We start from the raw sequence: 18268 nt of genomic DNA on the forward strand, positions 1-18268 counted from the left end.
GCCTGAAGGAAGAGAGCGAATCACAAGACGGCAAAAAGTAACGCAGATTTTTATATTTTGTTACACAAATTACACACGAACGCTCTACACCTCAGTTTCACATGATATTCTTTGTGCTGCCTAGCTGTCACGTGGTGCACGAAGAACGGTTTACCCATCAGTCAATCCTTCCGTACTGCTTGATTTCGTACGACTCATTTCTATGCTGTTCGACTTCGACTGTGTCGTCTTCACGCGACAATGGCACATGCGAAACGCTTTTGCCCAAAGTCTCCTGATGTCTTTTGTCATGAAGAAGAATCTCAGTATTCCAGCCAAAGCTAAAGTGAGAGCCAGACGGTTCAATATCATGTACATCATAGTAAAGTAGCGAGTATGCGCTCCGTGGGAACACTCTTCTTCGCCCGCATTGACTAGAACGCATTGCCAGTATCTTTCAATGTCCTTTTGGATGACGTCACTGTTGGCAAAGAGTATGGAGTAATTGATCACAAAGCACAGTCCCACGAAGATCGACAGGCCAACAAGATGCATAAAGCGCCTTTGTACGTCTTCAAGTTCTTGAACATTTTGGCTTATTTTATTCGATTCGCCCATTATTCTTCTTCGTTCACGTTGCTAAGAAGCAAATTTGATGCAGAGAGTAACACAGGATTTAATTATCGAACCTTTCGCCTAGTGGCAACTGCTAGCCACCCAAGTAGAAAACACATTAAAATGACGAAAATTTGAACGGGCAGAACGAACGTGTAATACTGCAAATCGACGTCACGCACGAAACACGTGAAACATATGCTGCTGAAGCTGTTGTATGCATCTTTTCCCTTAATAGCATACGGCAATGCAGCGAGCACAGCTGGAAGGCCCCAGCCTATAAGTGATTCGATGACGTGGATGAGATTGAGATGAGCAAAGAAAGAGTCGGCGAGATGTGGAAGCCCTATGATAAAGGCAACGTTCGCCGCTCCCAGAACAAACCACACTGCCGTCACCAAATAGAAGAACTGATTTAAGATAACTAGATGTAAATAGTATCAGAGAGGTGGTAACAATGTCGCTATCCTTACTGTAAACGAAAACAAAATTGCAGTTGTTCTTGGTAATTGCTTCAGCCAGATCTTTCGAGCCGCAGCACGTTGCATTGGCTCTGCCCATTACTCGGCCTATCAATTCGATGAAGCCTAAAGAACCTATTCATTATTCTGCATGAAATCACAGTGGTTCTAGTTCCGACTTGTAACTGAAACTGCGAGACACAGGTACCAGGCAATCATAATGTGAGGAAATCGTCGCCTTTAATATAACGCCTTCAATTCAATTAGACTAATGCTTGTGCGACGTCACTTACTGAGTTTCGATTACGATTACGGTTGTAGTAGAAATGAACACTGCTAAAACAGAGAGAACGACGTTCGTATAAAACAAGATTTCGTCTGCTGTCTCTTCCGACGGAGTAAGCCAATTCCACCGAGAACAGGACATGAAGCAGCATCCATTGCTTGGATCGTAGGAGGCGTCCGCGTGGCAGTCGTTCTTAGCTATACAAATATCACAAGAGCTGCATTAGTTAATGCTTCTAGTCACACAACTGCATAGTTAATGCTTCGAGTCATTAGTTAAATTAGAGACAACACCTTGAGCCGGAGGCGATAGCAAGAGTGGAAGAAGAGGAGCGAGCTCTGCAGTCGTCGCGTTTATAGTGACGACATCTTTGGGGGGCCACTGAGACACTGGCACCCCTAAACGTTTCATAATTCGGTAAAGAATCTGAGGCCGAACAGATAGAGTTCGGGGAAGGAGCGCAAACGCCGACCCTAGGTCAATTCCTGAGTCAGGAGAAAACTTGAGGTATCGCAGTAGGTCAGAGAGAGAAACGGTAAAGTGACACGTAGAATTTATCTACAAAACATTGAAAGCTACTGGTAGAACGCGACTCACTCTCATCGCTCGCTTATAGTGAGCTCACCAACATCGTTTCATTCAGTTCCGTACCTGTGAAAAAGACCACAGTCGGGACGACTGCGACAGTCGCAAGAAAAACTGCAAGTCCAGTTATCAGAAGACCGACAAAAAGACTCATAGCGCCGAGAGACTGGTACGCAACGGTCCGGACCGTATGTGCGCAGAAACGCTCACCGCGTACTGCTTATCGTCTGCCCGGAGCGGGCCACCCGGAGCTGACATAACTCGATTAGTTATAACCACATTGCGCTGGGTTCGCTTTTTCCTATCAGAGACGAACGCTAATTATATTTCCAAAACAAGAAGCTTGGTTATTTCTCCAAGTTTCCGGTCCGCGGGCGTTTCCTTTTGAGACATGGCTGGTACGAAATGACTTGAAAGCAATATCTCAGACTCGCTAATCATGTAAAACTAATTCAATGAACCTATAAAATGAATCATACTTTGTCTCAGTTGAGCACCAAGAGTTATTGACACTGTTAATCCAATCTTTTCCGCCTGAGACAATGATATGAGCAGATCCGTTTTGATTCTCCACGCAATGAAGAGTGTATATATATATATATATACATGTATATACATGAATAAGCAATTAGATTAGCTCAACGTCTGTCTCGACGTGCTAGAGAGCCAAAACGACGACTTGAATTCCGGATAAGAGACGCCTTGCATGGGAAAAAATGCGCCAATCGGGAAAAGAAAACCTGAAGGAAGAGAGCGAATCCCTAGACAGCAAAAAGTAACGTAAATTTTTATATAGTTTTGTTACACAAATTGCTACACGAACGTTCTTGCTATATACCTCAGTTAAATTCATATGGTATTCTTTGTGCTGTCTAGCTGCACGTGCAAGACGGTCACCCATCAATCAATCCTTCCGCGCTGCCTGATTTAGTACGATTCATTTCTAATGCTGTTCGACTTCGATGCGTCGTCTTCACGCGACAATGGCACAAGCGAAGCGCTTCTGTCCAAAGTCTCCTGATGTCTTTTGTCATGAAGGAGAATCTCAGTAAGCTAAAGTGAGAGCCAGACGGTTCTGTCACCAGAAAAGTGGTCCGCCCGAAAAGTGGTCCCCCCGGACGGCTTTTCTTGCCTTCGAAAAGTGGTCCGGCCTACCAAAAAGTGGTCCGGGCTCGAATTTGCTCATACGCGTACTCTTCGCGATGTAGATCGACGACAAAATACGCGAGTGCACTGCTCGTGCGCATCTACTCCCTCCCCTTCGCAACGCGTGTACGATCTTTTTCTATGCAAGGCTTCCGTGCGGAGAAGCTAGGTAGGACCACTTTTCTTTGAGCAAAGAAAAGTGGTCCGGACCTCCAAATACGTAGCAGAGAGTCTTGTGCATGCTCCAAATAATTAGGGGGGTGCTGATACAAACGTCTCAATAAGGCAAAATAAACTGACGTCGACAAATACGGGTAAGATCACTTTTTTGCCCCCGGACCACTTTTTTTTCCCCCGGACCACTTTTCGGGCATAAAAAGTGGTCCCGGACCACTTTTTCTAGCATTAAAAGTGGTCCCGGACCACTTTTTATGCCCGAAAAAGTGGTCCGGGACCAAGAAAAAGTGGCCCCGGACCACTTTTCTGGCCGGACCACTTTTTTCATGACAGTTCAATATCATATACATCATAGTAAAGTAGCGAGTCGGAGTATGCGCTCCGTGGGAACACTTTTCTTCGCCCGCATTGACCAGAACGCATTGCCAGTACCTTCACGGATCTTTTTTTTCAACATTTCGGTTTACTTTATTCGATTCACCCATTATTCTTCTTCGTTCACGTTGCTAGTATAACGAACGTGTTTCTACTGCAAATCGGCGTCATGCGCGAAACACGTCGATAAGCGCACTTTCGGGAGGCTCAGGTGTGTCAAGCGACGCTGCCATTTTGTCTCAAAAAACGAACTATGCTTTGTTCCTTAGAGGAAAGAACGAGAACGATTAGTGTTAGTGCCCGTATAAGCGTGCTCCGCCTGTCGATGCCCCTGTCCATGGGCCTCGTCGATGCGAGAAGGACCTACTAAACCGGAAAATATCTTATTCTCTTGAAGATTGCGAAATCGGGCTAAACAAGATTAATTAATTAATTAAGGGTCTTTTGAATTTCTTCAGAGAATCTCAGTCCCACACTCTTCTCGCTCCGAGGCTAGATAAGGAGAGCTGAGCTTGACGGTAGGTGTTTTCTGAACAGATAAAAATCTATAGCTACTGTACGATGCATACTGTTATGAAGCGCCAAATGTGACAAAAGTAGTTTCGATATATATATACTAGAAGTACATATATGGACCGGGTGTGCATATATATGGACCGGGTGTGCATATATATGGACCGAGTCTCCATATATATGGACCGGGTGTGCCATATATATGGATCGAGTGTGCATATATATGGACCGGGTCTCTATATATATGGACCGAGTCTCCATATATATGGACCGAGTTTCCATATATGGACCGGGTGTGCCATATATATGGACCGGGTGTGATAACGCAAAAGACACTTTGGAATCAGACGAGTACGACTTCCGCTATGACTTAGGATTTTCAAAGCCGTCGGCTTTGATGAAATCTTCTGATTATGACAAAATAATAGCCCTTGCGTGCTTGAACGATGTAAGTGGTTTGAAACATTGCGTGAAATCAAAAACATTTATTGAAAGCTTCATTAGGTTGTCCTGTCAAGAAAGGCAGAGCTGGATCAGTTGTGCTCAGGACTGCAGTCGTATTCTGCCCTAGAAATTATGCGCCAACATCCAGCTCTTGGATTTTATTTGCTTGAAGAGCGCATGCTCCAACCACTCAGTGCCGATGCCTTCCTCGAATTATTTTCAGTCCAATATTCGCCGTCCGGCAGTAGCTCTCGGGAAGTTGAGGAAGGAATTATGGAAAACTGGGTGGATTATGTGAAGGACCTTGAAGAAAGATGTAAGCAACCTCCAAATTTCTATAACCTAACTTATTTTCTTTCTGTTTTAAGCTATACCCAACATGACCTTAGCCAACGTCTTGACATTTGTAACTGGAGCGCACGAGATACCGGTTGGCGGTTTCCAAGTTCGCCCTAAAATCATTTTTGATTGTCTTTCGGATCGGTTGCTGTCGGCGTCGACGTGCTCCCTCCATTTGGTTTTCACTCGACGTTACAATTGCCAATACGCCAAGTTCAAAGAAGACGTCGCTTTTGCCATTTTCAATTCCCCATTTTATGGACAGATTTAAGTAAGAGGTTTATTGACAGATTTAAGCGTTTCATTGACATACATAAGGTAAACAGATTTTTCCTCCACTTGGAGACAGACAGAGTGATTTCTTGTTACAGTTTTATGATATTAATAAAGATAACGTAAAAAGAAAATTGGCGAAATTAGCTAATTTACGCACAGAAAGCCTGCCCGTATGCAATCTTCAGTCACACCAGCATTTCACTATTTATGCAGATGCCATCAACATACATACATACATACATACATACATACATACATATATATATATATATATATATATGGAGACTCGGTCCATATATATGGAGACTCGGTCCATATATAGAGAGACTCGGTCCATATATATGCACACTCGGTCCATATATATGGCACACCCGGTCCATATATATGGAGACTCGGTCCATATATATGCACACCGGTCCATATATATGCACACCCGGTCCATATATATGCACACTCGGTCCATATATATGCACACCCGGTCCATATATATGCACACCCGGTCCATATATATGCACACTCGGTCCATATATGTACTTCTAGTATATATATATCGAAACTACTTTTGTCACATTTGGCGCTTCATATACTGTACTGTAGCGTAGATTAATTATTGCTCTCAGCTATAAATCATTTTTAATTAAAAAACGCCAACCTCAAGAAATTTCTTTGTTCCAAAGTATGGTATGCATCATTGTGGAACGACGTATCCTAACAGAATGAATTAACTGCTTGAGTCCTCCAACACCTCTACTGATCTGTGTGGTCTCCCAACTCTCTTTGGAGGTCAAAGCTACCTCTAAACCTATCGTAAGTTCCTCTGCTGGCTGCAATGCGTCACAGTGAATGACGGTTCTGCTGGAGGATAGAGTCTAGTCTATCACATGACGGAAAACGAACTCAACAATAAAACACGGACAACAAAAGAAGAGAGTACTAAGAGACGGCACTTTTTGCCGTTGAGGCTGTCTTTGAAACTGCCTCGCAATGGATAACATCTGTACTGTACTCGTCTGAGGTGGCGCTGCGACTTGACGACAAGCACGACTGAAGAGACTGAAGAGCTTTCTTCCAAAGCGCTTTGGCGTCTTTTGTCACAAAAAGGAAATACAATAATCCTATGAAAAGCAGCGTATGGCTGACACGGTTCAGTATCAGGAAAACCATGAGGGAGTAGTGGGTGTGCGCGCCGTGTTCACACGTTCCTTCGCCCCAATTGATCAGAATGCATTCCAAGTACTCACTGATTTTCTCGTTTATTCGCCCACCGTTTGCCAGAAGAACCGAGCTGTAGACTGTAGGACAAAGGCCTACACAGATAGCTGAGCCGATAAGCAGCGCAAAACGCCTTCCGAGGCTTTTTAGGTCTTCAAGGCTCCGACGGCCTATCCCATTTGATTCCTTCATCAATTTCTTTCTGGCTCTCAACTAATACAAGCACAGGTGCCTACAAAATAATTTGCTATTCCAGACTAAAGATACCTTCTTCTCTTTCAGAATTGCCATGCATCCCAGAAGGAGTCCCAGCAGAACTTGAAAAAGCTGATTAGGAAGCAATAATGTGTAGTATTCCAAGTCGGGGTCACGCGCAAAACAAGTTGGACAGATAGCGGCGAAATTGCTGTAGGCATCTTTTCCCTTGATGGCATAGGGCAGTACAGCGAGAACAGCTGGAATTCCCCAACCTATGAGCGATTCAATAGCGTGAACGCGATTCTGATGAGCGAGGAAATAATCGGTGAGACGTGGATGTCCTATGATAATCATGTTAGCAGACACGAGGACGCTCCACGCTATGATAGCCAAAGAGAAGAACTGATGGAAAATGACTGCATGCAAGTGTCAGAAATAATACCATGTCGTTACGTTACTCCCTTACCGTAAAGAACAGCAAAAACGCAATGACTGGAAACTGCTCGAGCTAGATCGTTTGAGCCGCAACAGAAAGTGCCTTTTCCCATCGCTCGACCAACCAGTTCAGTGAAGTCTAAAAAAGTCGTTTGACTTGTTTTCCATAAGAAACGATGGGTCCCAGTTACTCATGGCAGACGCAGAAATACAGAGGTACCAGGCCATGGCGAGAAGCGGAAATCGTCGTCTGAAATTAAGTTAGTTAATTATCCATTAATAAAATTGCAACTGTACTTACTTAGTCTTAATCGCGATGATGGTTGTAGTGGAAGCGAACAGTGCCACAGTAGCCAGGACGATGTTAATATAGAACCAGACGTCATCAACTATTTCTTCAGCCCCGCGTGAACCACTTCCACGCAGAACATGAAATGAAACAACACTGATTGATAGGGTCATAGGAAGCGTCCGCATGACAGTCGCTCTCAACTAATTTAATAAACTTACAAAACACAGAAGGAAGTTTACAAGAGACAGACCTTGCGACACAGGTGACATCATGAGTTGAAAAAGAGCAACGAGCTCTGCCGCCGTCGCGTTGACAGTGAAGGCACTTTGGGGAGGCCACTGCGACACGCCTAAACGCTTCAGAATCCGGTAAAGAGTCTGTAGATGAACAGACACGGTCTCAGGAAGTAGATGACGAGCCAACGTCGGGTCTAATCCTGAGCCAGGCGCGAACTTGAGGAATCTTAGTAGTTCTGAGCGTGATACAATGAGGGCAACGCCACACGTGGAATTCACCTAACGGTCGGGGCCAACGGTCATAGACAGCGAGATACTGTAAGGGCTCACCCTGGATAACAACGACTCAGATTGATTGGCTCCTGAGGATGTTCTAGTGAAATAGCAGACTGTCGGGGCGATTGCTGATATAGCGATGTACACTGCAAGCCCAGTCATCACGATGCCGATCAAAGCGTTCATGACTTCAGTCTATGTAGATTGTAGGAATGAGCTTGATGCTTCCCTCCGGGGATTCGGCATTCTTTCAACGCAGGGGCCGGACCTCCCAATTCCCAAGGAAATACGCACCGACATCGTTTTTTTTCCTTATTAGCTTAACGAAATCCGCTGTGTCGCTAAAAGTCAGCGTAGCCGGTCGACAACACAACAACCTACCGAGTTCAACCACGGATACTAGAGGATTCTTGTATAGTGGTTCAACGCTGATTGCTGACCGCTGGAACGAGGACGGAAGCCAGCTTGAAGGCATTTTTACAATCCAAACAAGTCCTTCATGTGCCTTTTGCATTCATTCACCGAACTTTTTGGAGTAGACTGTACAGCGTTGTTCTCTTTATATCCGGGATGGGGGTGCTGTGATCGCGTGCGCGTAAAAGTATAATCCGCTCGAAGAAATTCAAATAGGCGAGAAAATGCAGTGTAACGCCCAAGTGGGCACAGACTCATACATAAGAAATAACCAGTATATTGGCAGCCGAGTCAAGTGCCTACAAATTTTTCACTGTTTCAAATTGTCTTTTGAATTTGATTCGACAACAGTATTCACTGTACCGCGCTCTTTTGCAGACGAATCAGCCGGAGCGGTCACCCGGCAGCCACGTGCACATGCCACTAGGCAAGAAGCAAACATTTTCTTCCAAAGCAGTTGGGCGTCTTTTGTCAGAAAAAGGACGAACATTAATCCGATAGAAAGCAGTGTGTGGTAGAGACGGTTTAGTACAAAGTAGAACATCATGGAGTAGTGAGTGTACGCGCCATGCTCGCACGTTTCTTCCCCGGAATTGATCAGAATGCATTCCAAGTACTTATCGATTTTCTCTCCTATTTCGCCGTTGTTCGCAAGAACAACGGAGACATAGACCGTAGGACAGAGGCCTACGCAGACAATGGTGCCAATAATCAGTGCAAGATGCCTTTGTATGCGTTTAAGGTCATCAACATTCTGGCGATATATCCCACTTGCCTCGTTCATCAATTTCTTTCTGTCCCTAAGCTAATACAAAACACAATTTCGTATAGAATGAAAAGACGATTTCAACATTAAAAGATACCTTTCTCTCCTTTATAATTGCTATGCATCCCATGACGACACCCAACAGAATTTCAAATACCTGATTCGGCAGCACAGATGTGTAGTACTCCAAGTCGCGGTCCCGTATAAAGCACGTCGGGCAGATACCGGCGAAGTTACTGTACGCATTTTTTCCCTCAATTGCAAAGGGCAGTATGGAGAGAAAAGCTGGAATTCCCCAGCCTAAGAGTAATTCGGTGGCGTGAATGCGATTAAGATGAACGAAGAAAGAATCGGCGAGATGAGGAAGTCCTATGATAACTACATTAACTGCCATGAGAGCGGACCATGCTGTAAACACCAGAAAGAAAAACTGATAGAAGATGACTACAAATAAATGTTAATCATGGTACAGTACGGTTATATCCTTACCGTAAACAATGGCATAAACGCAATTACTCGAAATTGCTTCAAACAGATCTTTTGAGCCGCAGCACATCAGATTGTTTCTTCCCATCGCTCGACTTACCAATTCAGAAAAGTCTAAAAAGTCCGGTGACTTTTTATCTATATAAACAATGGGTTCAATTTACTGAGCGCAGATGCAGCGAGACAGAGATACCAGGCAATCATAATGAGAGGAAATCGCCGCCTGTGATGACATGATGCATAGTCCATCTATCAATTTTTTCCCCGCTGCTTACTTAGTTTTAGTTGCAACAACGGTCGTAGTAGAAACAAACACCAATACAATAGAGAGGACGAGGTTAATATAGAACCAGACGTCGTCAGCTATTTCTTCCGCCCTAGTCAACCACTTCCACGAAGGACAAGAAACGAAACAACACTGATTGACAGGATCGTAGGAAGCGTCCGCATGGCAGTCGCTCTCGACTAAATTCAATAAAGTTACGTCAACAACAGGAAGTCAGATGAAGGATCACGGACCTTGCGTCACGGGTGACGTCAAGTATCGTAGAAGAGTAATAAGGAGCTCTTCAGCCGTCGCGTTGCCAGTGAAAGGCCACTGCAACAGACTTAAACGCTTCAGAGTCCGGTAAAGAGTCTGTGGATGCACAGACACTGTCTCGTTGGGAAGGTGACGGGTCAAATTTGGGTCTATTTCTGCGCCAGGCACAAATTTGACGTATTGCAATAGTTCTGAGTGTGACAAAGTGACGAAAACGTCACACGTAGAATTTATCTAGAAACCGTTGGCAGTAAAGCGAGATACCCGCTATGTAATAGGCTCGCGTACCCACGACTCGGCCCCCGCGGTCGGTCTGGTGACATAAGAGACTGTAGGAACAACTGCTAGAATGGCAACGTACACCGCGAGTCCGGTCAATACGAGCCCGATGATAGCGCCCATGAATACATGTAGAGTGCAGCATCCGTCCGGGGGTTTTCTTGAATTCTTTCCCGCCCATGTGAGTTCGTGTCACTGAGGCCGCAGCCGGTCAGTTTCGACGTCCATTTCTGCATACCTAATCCTAACACAGAGTCGGCATGCTTTGGAAACAGATGAGCATGATTGACCGCGTGAGTTCGATCAAACGAGTTCTGTCTTATATTTTTATCTATGCTTCGACTAACAAAAGTATCATATGCTAGCAGCCTACAGTACTAACTGAACATCAGAACAGTCTAGAGGACTAAACGTTGTTTTTTTTTACGTGAGCCCCAGTTGCATCAACTCGATTTCGAACGTCACTTTTTTCCATTATCCAAATTTGACCTGCCGCTACCATTGACAGCAGCAGCCTTCACTTCTGCACCCGTGCGCTCTGCTGTGGACGGATGCGCGGTCGAGCAGTGGCCCCGCACTGAGCAAGACCGAAACGCCTTCTTCCAAAACTCTTTGGAGTCTCTTGTCACGAAAAAGAAGCGCAACGAACCGATAAAAATAACCGCGTCTTCGACGCGGTTCAATATCAAGTAAATCATTGTAGCGTAGTGAGTGTAGGCACCGTGCACACACGTTTCTTCCCCCGAATTGACCACAACGCATTCCACGTACTCACTGACCTTGTCTTCCACTCGACCAGTGTTGGCAATAATTAGGGAGATGTATGCCGCAAAACACAAGCCTGCAGCAAAGACAACGCAAGCAATCTGCAATAAACGCCTTCGTATGGCTTGTAGGTCTTGCACATTTCGACTCATTTCAGTTGCTTCACCCATTAACTTCTTTCTGGCTTTAAGCTAACACAAGAGAACAAATCACACACTGTGAATAATATAAACACGCAATTTTAATTAAATCAATTCAAACCTTTTTTTCTGCTGTTAGTGCTAGGAATCCAATAAGCAGTCCTAAGAGGACGAGAAAAATTTGAATGGGAAGCAGTAACGTGAAGTATTCCATCTCGGGTTCACGCCAGAAGCACGTTGGGCAGATAGAGACAACGTTCCTGTAGGCATCTTTTCCTTTGATGGCATACGGAAGTATGGCGAGAACACCTGGAAGTCCCCATCCCATGAGCGATTCAATAGCGTGAATGCAATTCAGATGAGCAAAAAAAGAGTGTGCGAGCTGTGGAAATTTGATGATGGCTATGTTAGCTGCCGCGAGGATGCACCACGTGAGAATTGCCAGAGAGAAGAAATGATGGAGGATGGCTGAAAATAGATGTAAATCAGGTTCCCGTAATACATATATATAGTAGCCCACCGTAAACAATCGCAAAAATGCAATTACTCAAAATTGACTCGGCTAGATCTTTTACGCCGCAGCAGACAAGATTGCTTTTCCCCATAACTCGACCTACCAGTTCAGCAATATCTAAAAGGGCTTGTGACTCGTCATTCGCATAAACAATGAACCCAACTTACTAGGAGCAGACGTAGCGAGGCAGACATACCAAGCAATCATAATAAGAGGAAATCTTTGCCTGTTAGACAAGTGATGCAGACGACATTCTACCAGATTTCACAGCTACTACTTACTTGGTTTTAACGGCGAAAACAGTCGTAGTAGAAACGAACACCGCTATACCGGAAAGAGTCAGAGCAACGTAAAACATGACGTCATCAGCAATCTCTTCAGCCCGAGTTGGCCAGTTCCACGTGGGACAGGAAATGAAGCAACACCTATTGACAGGATCATAAGACGCGTCCGAATGGCAGTCGTTCCGGACTAAATCATTATTAGGAAAATGAGCAAAGAAGATTTTCCTGTGAGAGGAAGCAGACCTTGCCCCATGGGTGATGTCAATTGCCCGAGAAGAGTAAGAAGCTCTGCCGCCGTCGCGTTGACAGTGAAGGAACCGTCAGGAGGCCACTGCGGCACGCCGAAACGTTTTAGAATTCGGTAAAGCGTCTGTGGATGAACGGACACGGTCTCGGGAAGAAGATGACGAGCTAGGTTTGAGTCTATTCCTGTGCCAGACGCGAACTTGAGGTATCCTAGCAGTTCTGAGCGCGACAAGGAGACGGCAACGTCGCACGTAGAGTTCATCTAAAGGTCATAAACTAGATGTGATGACAGTGAAAAACGAGATACTGTATGCCAGGCTCACCGATAACAACGATTGACGATTGAACCACGCTGCCGGCTTAGTGAAATAAGAGACTGTTGGAGCGACTGCTACAATCGCAACGTACACCGCAAGACCAGTCATTACGAGACCGAGAAAGACGCCGCTCATGCTTTCCGATGACTTACAACGAAATGGCCCTCTGGGAAAGATACACAGATGCACCACGTCTGCTATCGCTCACCCCCCGGAACGTCAGAATTGCAATCTTCTACGACGGCGCACAGTGACACAGACGTATATGCTCAAAAACGACTTATGTATGCTTCGACTATACTAAAAAAAGTATCATATGCGGCCTACAGTACTGACTAAACTTCATAACAGTCTAGAGGACTAAACGTTGAAAGTCTGTGCTTTTTTGCGTGAACCCCAGTCCCATCAACTCGACTTCAGTTGCAGACGAACTTCACTTTTTTCCATAATTCAAATTTGACCCGCCGCTACCATTGACAGCGGCAGCGTTCACTTCTTTACTCTTGCGCTCTGCTGCGGACGGATGCGCGGTCAAGCAAGACTGAAACTTCTTCTTCCAAAACTCTCTGGAGTCTTTTGCCACAAAAAAGAAGCGCAACAAACCGATGACAATAACCACGCTCAACGTGCGGTTCAATATCAAGTTAATGATTGTAGAGTAGTGAGTGTAGGCACCGCGCACACACGTTTCTTCTCCCGAATTGACCACAACGCATTCCAAGTATTCATTGATCTTGTCTTCTACTCCATTGATGCTGGCAATAATTAGGGATATGTATGCCGCAAAGGACAAGCCTGCAGTGAAGATAACACATGCAATCTGCAATATACGCCTTCGTATGGCTTGTAGTTCTTGCACATTTTGACTCATTTCAGTTGCTTCACTCATTAGCTTCTTTCTGGCTCTAAGCTAATACAAGAACAGATCACCCAACGTAAATAGTAAACACGCAATTTTTAAATAAGATAAAAACCTTTTTTTCTGCTGCTATTGTTAGCAATACAATAAGCAGTCCTGACAGAACGAAAAGAATTTGAATGGGAAGCATTACCGTGTAGAATTCCATCTCAGGTTTAGGCCAGATGCACATTGGGCAGATAAGATAATTTCTATAGGCATATTTTCCTTTGATGGCATACGGAATTAGAGCGAGAACACCTGGAATTCCCCAGCCCATAAGCAATTCAATAGCGTGAATGCGATTCAGATGAGGAAAAAAAGAGTGGGCGAGCTGTGGAAATGCTATGATGACTGAGTCAGCTGCCGCGAGGATACTCCACGTGAGAACTGCCATAAACAAGAAATTATAGATGATATCTAAAAGCAAATGTAAAATAAATGCCAAACGGGATCATATAATTTTATATTCACCGTAAACAACCACAAAAATGCAGATATCGGAAACTGATCCCAATAGATCTTTTGAGCCGCAGCAGACAAGATTGCTTTTCCCCATAATTCGACCTACCAGTTCAGCAATATCTAAAAGGCCTGTGACTCGTCATTTATATAAACAATAAACCCAACTTACTAGCACTAAACACAGCGAGGCAGACATACCAAGCGATCATAATAAGTGGAAATCTTCGCCTGTAATGAGGCAAATGATGCAGACGTCTTTCTACCGGATTTCACCGCTACTTACTTGATTTTAGCGGCGAAAAAAGTGATAGTAGAAATAAATGCTGCTACAGTGGAAAAAGTCAGAACAATGTAAAACATGACGTCATCAGCAATCTCTTCAGCCCGAGTTTGCCAGTTCCACGTTGGACACGAAAGAAAGCAACACTGATTGACAGGATCATAAGACGCGTCAGTATGGCAGTCGTTTCTGACTAAATCAATACGTAATTAATTAGAGAAAATGAGGGAAACCTGTGGAAATGAAGCAGACCTTGCCCCGCGGGTAATGTCAAGTGTCCGAGAAGAGTAAGAAGCTCTGCCGTCGTCGCGTTGACAGTGAAGGCACTGTGAGGAGGCCACTGCGTCACGCCGAAACGTTTCAGAATTCGGTGAAGAGTCTGCGGATGAATGGACACGGTCTCGGGAAGAAGATGACGAGCCAGGTTCGAGTCTATTCCTGTGCCAGACGCGAACTTGAGGCATCCTAAAAGTTCCGAGCGCGACAAAGATACAGCAGCATCGCACGTAGAGTTCATCTAAAGGTCATTAACTAGACGCGGTGAAAACGAGATACTGCCCGTCTCACCAATAACAACGTTCGATTGAACCGCTCTGCTGCAGGCCTCGTGAAATACAAGACTGTTGGAGCGACTCCTACAGCCGCAATGAACACCGCAAGACCAGTCATTACGAGACCGAGAAAGACTTTCATGCTTTTCGAGGGCTTAGAACGAAATGGCCTCTGAACAGATGCACCACGTCTGCTATCGCTCTCTAGGTCACAATCCCCCGGAACGTTGGAATTGCAATCTTCTAAGACGGCGCGCAGTGACACAGACGTGTATGCTCAAAAGCGACTTACTCCATTATAGAGTGAATCAAAGCCGTGGGGGTCTCCTCCGGTATTTCCGAGAACTTCCATGGTTTGGTGGGAGTTGCTGTTGAATAGTTCTGCACCAACGGAACAAATATTTACTTAACCACAAGAAGAGACGCACGCAACAAAGCAAGAGTTTTTGGAGCGAACAGGAGATAATACAAAAAATTTGGGAGAGACATCTGAAACAACGGTGCTGCACAATACGTTCCTACATGTTCGATGTAGCAGACATTTAAAAAGATAAAGATGTCGGAATTTTCGCTCGATTCTCAAGAATCAAGAAAACGCCCTATACATAGCTATGCCCACCCTTTAGTTGATAAATTAATCCGATGTCCCTTATCGTATTGAACTAAATGTTTTAAGCTGTTTGCTGCTAAAAGGTGGAAGGCCTTCCGAAGTGAAATTCCTAGCGGAACAGTCATCTTGAGTGAGATTAGTTTAATTTATCTGATTGTAACAACCGTACTGTGCTGGTGCATTGACTTTCACAAGCCTTAAATGGGTATCCCGACCGTTCTGGTGATTACTCAGAACGGCAATCTGTATCATGAACGCTTTATAGGGACTAATAAAAAGACGACCCTTGTTAGAAATAGTAGTAGCAATACAGCAGCACCAGACCAATTTTTTGCATCAGTGAGAGGTATTTCCTGGTATCCTACAGGTTCGTTCCATTCCTGAACAACCACTTCCTAAAAGTTACAGAATTAATTGACTTGGCAGTCCAATAGGCATTTTTCGTGCTAGCCTGGAGGTCATTGAAGTGCGATCCTAGGCGTACTGAAATTTTGCTGGGCGTGTAACTCTCGTCAATTTTATGATCGACGTATATGAGAATATTCTGAGTAATCAATGAAAGATTTAATTAACCCCTTTTTGGTGCGTCTACTGTATATCTACCAAAAAGGATGTCCGTTTGGGGAATTGTATGTTTACGAGGTGAGGTTGATGACCGTCTGATCTAAGAAAGAGGATGTTTTCTCCGGGGCAGTCGGTTCGTCGAGACTTACTGCCAGTACGTGTCCAGTTTCCCGTCGAAGAGATGGTTGACACCGAAGCCGAGCTTGCACGACGACACAGACCAGACGGCCTGATCACCTATCTCCCGCTGATCGTTGTACTCGTCGTCTTCAGGCAAATAAGGCTTCAACTCGTGCGCAGGAGCCGGAGCCGAATCCATTGCTTGCGTGTAACTCAGAGTCCCGGATCACAACATGTTCAAATAACAAGGACAAGCAACAATAATTTCCCTCGGGTTTCAACTTGTCTTCAATCCGACGACTGTTCGCCTTTAAATTCCAGTTCCTTGTACTGAGCTAAGATCTTCAGCAGAGGACGCAATTGTATCCACCACTGATCAAGTGGAAGCCGATACCTAGCAAAAAGAACACAAGCTTATCTATCAACAGCATTATGTTTTCATATGCATACTTAAAGTCAGTCTTCTTAGCTAGCTCGTTAACTGGAGTACAGACCATCTTTCGACCACGAATACCAAGTACGCTGGCGCTATCATCCCCAACAGCGGACACCGTGCCTGACATAGAACAATAAGTGACCCAATCACTGTCGAAACACGTATCCCTTGCCATCTTGCTGCGAATTTTCTAGGACTTGGGAAGAAAGATATTCAACCGCTCGAACAGCGTACTTGGCTCCCATAGAACGATCAAAAGGAGAGGGAAAGTTTCCTTGCTGCAAATGACCAAGAACGAGTTCACGCGCGACAAAGACGTCATGACCTTCGGCGTTGTAGAGAGAAGTCAAAAAATCGGTCGTGTAGTGTTCACTACACTTCTCGTTTCTACAGATTGAAGGTACAGTGGTTCTTTCATCCTCTTGTATGTGACGTCTAACCTGACTATGGTTCCCCTTAGTATGTTCGTTTTAAATTTGTCAATCATGTGAGCGAGATCTTTCTGAATAGAAAAGACTGTATAAGAAAGTAGGGTTTTTATATTCGTGGCCTACTTGTAGATCAGCTATCGTGAACGACTCTTCGAATATGTAGGCAGAATCGGCGCCTCCCGCTATTGCAGCCATCGTTGCGAGATAGCCGCAGTAGCCACCCATCGTTTCGACTATGAATACCCGCCTACGATTTGAACTCGCTGACTTTTTTACGACATCCAACGCCTCAACATTTCGTCTGATTGCACTTAGTAATAATAGAGAAAATCGCCTCTCTTACTTCAACTATAGCGTTGAGAGCTGTGTCTGAGCCGAGACTGATGTCCGTTCCGGGTACGTTATTGCTGATTGTCGCCGGTATGCAGAGAATAGGAATGCGAAAGGCGGCATGCTGTTCCCGAGCTTGGTGCAGCTTCAAGACGCTGTGAAAGGCCTCAAAGCCGCCTATCACGAGTAGCGCTTGAATGCCGTGGTGACTCAGATGGCGAGCAATAGCGGAGAACGATGACTCGGCAGGCATTCCTCTAAACAAACAAACAAACTCGCCCGTACGAAAACTGTAGTATCCGGTATTCGTACCTGTTCGTGCCTAGATTGGAGCCGACGTCTCCCGACCATTCGTTCACGGCCATCCAACCAAGATCATCGATCTTGAGACACAAAGAGTATTCACGAATTCAGGGGAGTCGTCACGAGGATTTCTTTACCTTCCCTTCCTTGAGTCCGTCGAAACCGTCGTAAATGGCCTTCACAGAGTGGCCGTGGTAGAGCGCCAAACGCGTGAACGCGCACACGCACGCGTTCATTCCCGCCGCCGGGGCGCCCGTGTTCATCACCCCAAAGCAAAACTAAGCACTCACACATTTCAAGAAAAGGATTCTACTGCACACAACCGACCTTCTTTTTATCTCCCAAATCGTCTGGTGGCTTCGAAGATCGAAGCCTCTTGAACAACTTCAAATTCTTAGCAAATGAACTAGAACAATAACAAAGAGACAATAAAGATGCATGTAAAAAGAAATCCGCGAATCATCCGTACTCTCCCCTCAGGCCAGTACACTCATCAAACTGCTTGTTAGACATCAAACGACCGATGTCTTTCGTCTATTCCAATAGATGATCGACTACTAGCAAGCCGGACAAGGAATCGTCTCTTGCCTTTCGAACGCATTCCATCAAAGACAGACGTTTGATCTGATTACCCTGCATCGTAACCACGCACGGTTCCGTACTCGGCGTGAAATCAAGCAAAG

At 45.0% G+C, this 18268-nt stretch overlaps 5 protein-coding genes across 12 annotated transcripts in view; all 5 read right to left on the reverse strand.

The window, feature by feature from the left end:
- Positions 1–38: 38 nt before the first annotated feature.
- On the reverse strand, positions 39–3897 carry LOC136186407 (uncharacterized). Of its 4 annotated transcripts, none has more exons than XM_065973732.1 (9): positions 3731–3897; positions 2765–3681; positions 1967–2687; positions 1635–1899; positions 1349–1538; positions 1235–1293; positions 1068–1181; positions 669–1018; positions 39–618 (listed from the first exon to the last, which is right to left on the reverse strand). In XM_065973732.1, exons 3-9 carry the CDS (start codon positions 2078–2080, stop codon positions 151–153), a joined length of 1560 nt encoding a protein of 519 aa, XP_065829804.1. In that variant the 5' UTR covers positions 2081–2687; positions 2765–3681; positions 3731–3897; the 3' UTR covers positions 39–150. The 4 variants fall into 4 exon arrangements, with proteins under 4 accessions (XP_065829804.1, XP_065829806.1, XP_065829803.1 ...); XM_065973734.1 differs by having other exon boundaries at positions 2765–2979; positions 3682–3897; XM_065973731.1 differs by having other exon boundaries at positions 2765–2979; positions 3598–3897.
- Positions 3898–5919: 2022 nt separating this feature from the next.
- LOC136185895 (uncharacterized) lies at positions 5920–10473 on the reverse strand. Of its 5 annotated transcripts, none has more exons than XM_065973107.1 (13): positions 10341–10473; positions 10031–10286; positions 9787–9976; positions 9676–9734; positions 9515–9625; positions 9123–9469; positions 8286–9064; positions 7584–8222; positions 7343–7533; positions 7233–7291; positions 7073–7180; positions 6676–7022; positions 5920–6621 (listed from the first exon to the last, which is right to left on the reverse strand). In XM_065973107.1, the coding sequence occupies exons 1-7, from the start codon at positions 10452–10454 to the stop codon at positions 8570–8572; spliced, it is 1572 nt and encodes a 523-aa protein (XP_065829179.1). In that variant the 5' UTR covers positions 10455–10473; the 3' UTR covers positions 5920–6621; positions 6676–7022; positions 7073–7180; positions 7233–7291; positions 7343–7533; positions 7584–8222; positions 8286–8569. The 5 variants fall into 5 exon arrangements, with proteins under 5 accessions (XP_065829179.1, XP_065829178.1, XP_065829177.1 ...); XM_065973106.1 differs by having other exon boundaries at positions 7584–8178; positions 8227–9064; XM_065973105.1 differs by having other exon boundaries at positions 7584–7848; positions 7900–9064.
- Positions 10474–12883: 2410 nt separating this feature from the next.
- Positions 12884–15115, reverse strand: LOC136185602 (uncharacterized). The gene is made up of 8 exons (XM_065972771.1): positions 15084–15115; positions 14808–15034; positions 14493–14757; positions 14244–14433; positions 14130–14188; positions 13970–14080; positions 13572–13915; positions 12884–13507 (listed from the first exon to the last, which is right to left on the reverse strand). Exons 2-8 carry the CDS (start codon positions 14931–14933, stop codon positions 13031–13033), a joined length of 1572 nt encoding a protein of 523 aa, XP_065828843.1. The 5' UTR covers positions 14934–15034; positions 15084–15115; the 3' UTR covers positions 12884–13030.
- Positions 15116–15189: 74 nt separating this feature from the next.
- LOC136185604 (anaphase-promoting complex subunit 10-like) lies at positions 15190–16284 on the reverse strand. Its single transcript, XM_065972773.1, has 6 exons — positions 16115–16284; positions 16005–16065; positions 15853–15945; positions 15726–15796; positions 15571–15669; positions 15190–15510 (listed from the first exon to the last, which is right to left on the reverse strand). The coding sequence occupies exons 1-6, from the start codon at positions 16282–16284 to the stop codon at positions 15441–15443; spliced, it is 564 nt and encodes a 187-aa protein (XP_065828845.1). The 3' UTR covers positions 15190–15440.
- Positions 16285–16304: 20 nt separating this feature from the next.
- The window catches only part of LOC136185603 (ATP-dependent 6-phosphofructokinase, platelet type-like), a 3827-nt gene continuing 1863 nt past the window's right edge, over positions 16305–18268 (reverse strand). Inside the window, exons 13-23 of the mRNA XM_065972772.1 lie at positions 18174–18257; positions 18055–18119; positions 17913–17991; positions 17723–17863; positions 17595–17665; positions 17296–17539; positions 17076–17240; positions 16962–17023; positions 16694–16908; positions 16536–16641; positions 16305–16479 (exon numbers count right to left, since the gene is read on the reverse strand). Of these exons, the coding sequence (XP_065828844.1) occupies positions 16374–16479; positions 16536–16641; positions 16694–16908; positions 16962–17023; positions 17076–17240; positions 17296–17539; positions 17595–17665; positions 17723–17863; positions 17913–17991; positions 18055–18119; positions 18174–18257 (1338 nt within the window). The 3' untranslated portion in view covers positions 16305–16373. The remainder of the gene's footprint in view (positions 16480–16535; positions 16642–16693; positions 16909–16961; positions 17024–17075; positions 17241–17295; positions 17540–17594; positions 17666–17722; positions 17864–17912; positions 17992–18054; positions 18120–18173; positions 18258–18268) is intronic.

The sequence above is a fragment of the Oscarella lobularis genome, chromosome 4, assembly GCF_947507565.1.
Source record: "Oscarella lobularis chromosome 4, ooOscLobu1.1, whole genome shotgun sequence".
In the NCBI taxonomy this organism is placed as follows: Eukaryota; Metazoa; Porifera; class Homoscleromorpha; order Homosclerophorida; family Oscarellidae; genus Oscarella; species Oscarella lobularis.